Source organism: Vidua chalybeata, chromosome 2 (genome assembly GCF_026979565.1).
Source record: "Vidua chalybeata isolate OUT-0048 chromosome 2, bVidCha1 merged haplotype, whole genome shotgun sequence".
NCBI classification, from domain to species: Eukaryota; Metazoa; Chordata; class Aves; order Passeriformes; family Viduidae; genus Vidua; species Vidua chalybeata.
The window spans coordinates 113978015-113984014 of record NC_071531.1 but is presented as its reverse complement, the minus strand read 5'-3'; the positions used below and the strand labels follow the sequence as shown (position 1 = coordinate 113984014).

The following is a 6000-nucleotide window of genomic DNA, read 5'->3' as shown; positions in this document are numbered from 1 at the left end:
ATTTAATCTTTCTTTCCTGCTAAGAATTTTCCCAGCTTTATGTTTTTTTTTTTTTTAGTGACGTTTTTTAAAAGTGTGTTGTTTCAAATTTTTCCAAGTATTTCTGCTATTCATTTTTTTCACTTGAGAGGCTTCCTTTCTGGAAAGTTTGATATTAAATTTGCATTATATGGATTGTGTTGATAATTATACTTTTCTTCCTCTACAAGATGAGTTCACTGATGCTGAGATATTTACAAATTTGGAAAGTGATTGCTATGAGTAACCTCAAAAATTCCCTTCTTTGGAAATATTTTTTTTTTCCACTAACTGGAAACAGAAGTTTATTGGGTTTTGGGTTGATTGTCATCTTCGTTCTTCCCCACTCCCCACCCCCCAGATTTGTTCTTTCTTTACCCTTTTTCTTTCAACCTTTTCTCACATCTTAAAAAAAAAAAAAAATGCCTGAAATCATGAAAGCAAGATGCAGCTTCAGAGAGATCAGAACTAGTACTCCTGAGAACTTAGCAGGGTTTTAAAGACGTATCTCTGTTGTATGACAGAACTCAATGAAAACAGTTGTGTGTTCTAAAAAAGCTGAGGAAAAATATTGGCAAAAAAAGCCCTTCAAACTAAAGCAAAGTAGTTTTTATTACTAGGGAAAGTTGTATTTTGAGGAATGTGAATTTCTGGCCTTTTTGCCGTGGAGAAGCATCTTTGTCCAATGAATAGGAAGGTGTGAAATGAGAAGGACAGAGGAGGACAGGAGAAGTTTTTCTCTGGGCCATACATGGTTAACTGCATGACCACACCACCCTGCTCCTCCCTCTGCCCTTGCCAGTTTACTGCTCGAGAGCTCTGGGCATTTTTTCCATCTTTTGGAAGTTTGACCACAGAGGAAATGGGGTAGATGGTAAAAATGAGTGAAAGGGAGGTTTGGAGACGTGAAACAAATGGTATTAAATTTGATGATTCTTTAATTTGGTTGATTGAATAATCAAGCCTGGTAACAGGAAAGGAGATTCTATCACGTTAATTTTTAGTGCTCTGTGCTCTCCTGAACCAGGAACCTATCTGAGATGACTTCTCAGAGAGCCTTGTCTCTGCTTTGCTTGGGTTTCCACACATTTCCAACCTCTTCAGTGCAGTGCAGAGTTAAACCAGATGTTAAAGGGGTGCCAATACTGTCAGGAGAGACCTTGGCAAGGGTCCTGGCTTGCAACCAGTCCAGCACCTCCTCTTCTGCTGCAGGGAAGCTGCATCGCTGCTGAAGCAAGCTGGTGATTCTGTGTTGTTTGATGAACCCGGAGCTCAGGTGCTGCAGGCGGCAGCTCCCAGCTGTCCTGCTGGCACTGGTGACCCTGAGGACACAAGGACACGCAGGACAATGAAGAAGGAGGTTGTTCAGATGTTTACCACACTGGTTTGAGAAACACTGAGCATTCATTTCTCTGCTGTCAAAAGATTTTTGATGTTAATACTGAGACGTAGTTCCACATCTGTTGCCAGAGGCTCCTCTCCTCCCATCCTGTTGCTTGCTGTGTGTGCAGACAGCACATACATTCAGAGCTAGCCTCTGTACTATGAGGATGCATAGCTTTGGTTTGGAGTGAAATATTTATTTGACCTCAGTATTATTCGGATATTTTCCCATTTTCCACAGAACCACGCTGGGTGGCTCTGGAGACCTGAGACGAGTCACTTGAGAAGGAAGTTGTCCATATTCTGAAAAAAAGATCTGCAGAAGGGGAAGCTTGGGAAGCGCTGCTCTGCAGTGATTCCCCCTGAGAGCAGCGGAATAGCAGCTCTGTTTCTCTGCTCTGTGCTCTCACAGGTACTCTGGGGCCTCTGACGGGCTGCAAGGACTGAAGGAAAGGTGCAAGCACGAATTAAAAAAAAACCACTGATTTTACACGGCAACTTCTAGAGTAGAGCTACACACTCCTACAGAGAGCAGCTCTCGGGTGGAGCCCCTGCTCCAGTTTGCTTTAGTGATGGCAAAGCCAGCCTGCCCTTGGGGCCGGAGTGGTGGCCCCGCGTGGTGCAGGCTGTCACCGCGGGGAAGAGCGACCTAACCGGCGCTTGCTTCTCCGGCAAGCCGAGCCACGGCGGCAGCCCGAACCCCCCGAGGTTTTACCGCTACTTTGCCGCTGCCTTCCTCCCGGGAGAAGCCCGGTAATTGGACACGACCGGATGGTAGCTGGCCGCAACACCCACCCGGGGCTCCCGAGTTACGTGACTCGCGTCACCCTGCCCTACTGCCGAGCCCCCGCTCCGTGCGGCTGGGCCGGGCTCGGGGGCACCTCCCGGGGCTGGGGGCGGGCTCCGGGGTTATCTCCCGGGACTTGTGGCGCACTCCGGGGCGTCTCCGCGGGCTGCGGGCGGGCTCGGGCTCATCGCCCGGGGCTTAGCGGGGCATCTCCGCGGGCAGGCTCCGCGCTGCGCCGCCCGGGGCGGCGCGGTGGGCGGGGCGCGGAGCGGGGCGGGGGCTGCGCGGCGGCGGCGGCGGGGCCGGGCGGGGGCGGCCCCTCCCGGGCGCAGCGCGGAGGCGGGCGCGGGGCATGGTCCCGGCGCCGGGGCCGGTGGCGGCGGCGCGGAGCGGGCGCGGAGCGGTGGCATGCGGCGCGGAGACATGCGGCTGTGCCTGCGCTCTGCCCCGCCGACATGGACCGCCGCCGCCGCCTGCCGCCACCGCCGCCGCCGCTGCTGCTGCTGCTCCTCCTCCCGCTGCTGCTCCGCGCCGCGCTCGGCGCTGCCGGCCGTCTGAGCGCCCGCCCCGGCAACGAAGGTGAGCCGCGGCACGGCCGGGTGACCCGTTTATTCCCCGTTCTTCTTTGCCGCTATTCCCCCGCTCTCTCTGTTTGTTTTTCTTCCTTTTTTTAATTTTTTTTTTTTCCCCCCTCCGTTATTCCTCCCCCACCCCGCTGCTCCCCGTTAAGGTGGTCCCGTGCGGCAGCGGCTCCTCGCCCCGGGAGCGCGGGGTTCGCCCTGGCACAGCGCGGCCGTGCGGGGGACGGATGGATGGATGGATGGATGCACGGATGGATGCACGGATGGATGCATGGATGGATGGATGGATGCATGGATGGATGGATGGATGGATGGATGGATGGATGGATGCGCGGGCAGCCGCCCTGCCCTCCCCCGAGCAAAGTTGGCGAGGGCAGCGCAGCCTGTGCCATCCCAGCCCTCCGGCAGTGGCCGGGGACCCGCAGCCCCGGCCCCGGCAGGTGCCCGGGGCGAGCCGCCTCTGCCCCAGCCCCCGATGCCACCATCGCTCTCAGCCCGGGGATAACTCCGAGCCCTTTCTCATCTGGAGGGGTGGTGGTTGCGCTAGGCGTCCTGCCTTTCAAAACTTTTAATTAATACGCAAAAGAAGCTCGTTGCCTTGTAAAACCTCCTCCTGGCTCCCTAGCGGGTTTGTGTCAGATCGTGTTGTTTGTATCGGATGTGTATCAATGTGCTTAAAGTTGTGCTCGTCTGTGTATGGGAATGTGTGTAATTTTCCGGAAAAAAAAAAAAAAAAAAGAGTGGTTTATTTTCTTTTGCTGTGTTAATTTCTAAGATGACATTTGCTGAAAACCCGTGCTAAGTTTCAGGGAAAATAATAAATAGTGACAACCAGACACTGTGAAAATGATTGAAATACTTGAAAAAAAAAATCCTCAAAGACCCCTGTCCTTTCTCTGTTAAGAAAAATAAAAAAAGAAATGGAGCTTTTGCTTGCTTGCAGTGAAGGCACTCGGCATGACCAGGATGTCCAGTGTAATTATCTTTTGGGATAAAATCTAGAGGGCAAAGGTTGTGAAGAACTTCTAGCACCCAACAACCATGTAAAACTCACACCTGCTTGAGTGGCTTGGATGGTTGGAAAAGCTCTGAAACCTGTCGGAGCAATTATTTATTTCCCCCTTACAAATAATGCTGATGTACTTACTGATATTCAGGGTGCTTGTGCGATAAGGCAGTGAGATAACAACTTTGCATGATTTCTGGAAGGAAAAAGGAATACATAAAAACCTAAGGAAAGTTGCAAACTTCACAAGTCCTGAATAATCTTTAATCAGTCGGTTTCATTGCTGGGAAATAATTTTAGTACCATTATACAAGAGGAGAAGTATGTCATCTGTTTGTATGTTTTATGTAAATTTGTTCTGTATGCAGTGCTGTACAGATTTATTTTAAATGAGCGTGCTTTCAACAGTCCCTTTTAAACCTCCGGATAGAAGCTATTTTGTAAATATTGTCATTTCTCAAAAATCATTTTCAGGAATGGAAGCAGGAGTGTGAGTAGGGGTTACTGTTGTCTCCTAACCATTCCTCTTAGGGAAGGGCTGTGGTTCTGTCAGTCAGTGGAGCAGCTCTGCCTCCATGGCAGTGGAGACACATTCTGCAAACTGAGAGTGACTATGCCAGAAAGATACTGAAGCGCTCCAGTTTGCAAAAAAAAAAAAACAAAACACCACTTTTTGTGTCTTTGTTTCGAGTCACTGGCGCTGAGAATTGAGAAAGGAGGGAAAATATGGGTATCATACGGAATGCATGTTAAGTACACTTGTCCAAGTCAGCTTTCAGCAAATGCTGCCTCCCTTCTCTCTTCTCAGCTTCAAGGGCTCGTACAAGATAAGCAATATTTGCAAAACGGGTAGTGAAAGCAACAGTAAAAATGCAGTTACAGGAGAGTAACCTGCTTTTGAGTGGCTTTTTTTTTTTTAAGTATATGTTTTTCTATGCTTTTAAAAAACAGAAATACCGCCAGTTTTCTTTTAAAAAAGGAGATCAACTTTTAAGGGTTTTTAGTTTTTTGTCTTTTGTTTTTTTAAACCCCCATTTAGGAAAGCTTGGTAATCCTTTTATTCATTTACACTATATGGATTGATCGTGTGAGTTTAGAAATCTTAATTCTTATAATTTGCTGTCCCACTAATTGGATGAACAAGTGTTAGCGTGCAGCTTTAAATCATGTCAGAAGATGATGTTTTTCTCTATTAAATAATCTTTTTCTAACCGCTTCATTTACATTTCTGGTGTTGTTCCCATAAATTTCCTACCAAACTAGAGATAGATGTTTCTATATTTCTCTGGAGTATTTAGAAAAGTTTCCTTTTTCCACCACTGAGAATAAAAAAAGATATATTTTGGACAGCATTTGTTAATGTAGGGATGTACATAAAAATGTCTACCTTTTTCTTTACATTTTATATTAAAGCTACTGTTGAAATTCTCCCCATAAATTGTTTTAACAGCGGATGGAACTAATTTTTGGTGTGTTTGTGCAGCTTAGTCTAACTTCTAGGGGATTTAGATGTTGCAGTGGGTACGTAACAAGAGTGTGGGCAGAGCTATCAGAGAAATAACTCCTGAATTTATTTGACTTGAAATAATATTTTTTTTTTAAATCCAACTTCACTTAACGTTTGTAATTAATATTAAAGCTGGTAACTGTTGATGGTTATACTACAGGGGAAGTGAATGGGATGAAGGGAGAAAAGGGTGAAAGAGGGGCTGAAGGCAAACTGCTATCTTACTGCACTTTGTGGTGCTCAGTGCTTTCCTTTTTTGTCTTTTTCTTGGAGAGCTTGAGATTTTCTTAATTTGCTTCATCCCAGAGAAATTTTATTTAGGCCTTTTTTTCTGGATAAAAAGTAAAACTTTCCCCTGAGTTTGTTTTCAAACTCTGCGGTGCTCGTGAGAAATTTTCCCTACACAATCACAGGAGCTCAAGGAGGTTCTCTGAAGCTCAGCTTTATCTGTGTTTACTGGTAAAAGGTGTGTGCTGTTTTCTGCGGGGCAGGACAATGTCAGGAAGATTTAACATCCAACTTTTCCAGTTTGGAGTTTGCAGACTGAGCCCCATAGGTGCACAGAAACCACAGGTTCTCCTGTTCCACTCTGCTGGGTATTCTCTGCTTGCTGAGGATTGTGTTTCTTTTTTCTTAGAAGGATGCAGTTCCTCTTTCTGAATAATTCCTGTGGTATCAAGAAATCGAGTTGAGTTCTGTCATTTTTTAATTTAATAAT

At 47.0% G+C, this 6000-nt stretch overlaps 1 protein-coding gene across 5 annotated transcripts in view; it reads left to right on the top strand.

Moving 5' to 3' along the window:
- The first annotated feature begins 2641 nt into the window (after window positions 1–2641).
- EPHA3 (EPH receptor A3) overlaps window positions 2642–6000 on the top strand; it is a 178047-nt gene continuing 174688 nt past the window's right edge. For all 5 annotated transcript variants that reach the window (XR_008429160.1, XR_008429159.1, XM_053934113.1 and 2 more), the window contains exon 1: window positions 2642–2767. Coding sequence is in view for 3 of the 5 variants with exons in the window: in XM_053934113.1 (XP_053790088.1) it covers window positions 2644–2767 (124 nt within the window). In the remaining 2 variants the exon portion in view is untranslated. The remainder of the gene's footprint in view (window positions 2768–6000) is intronic.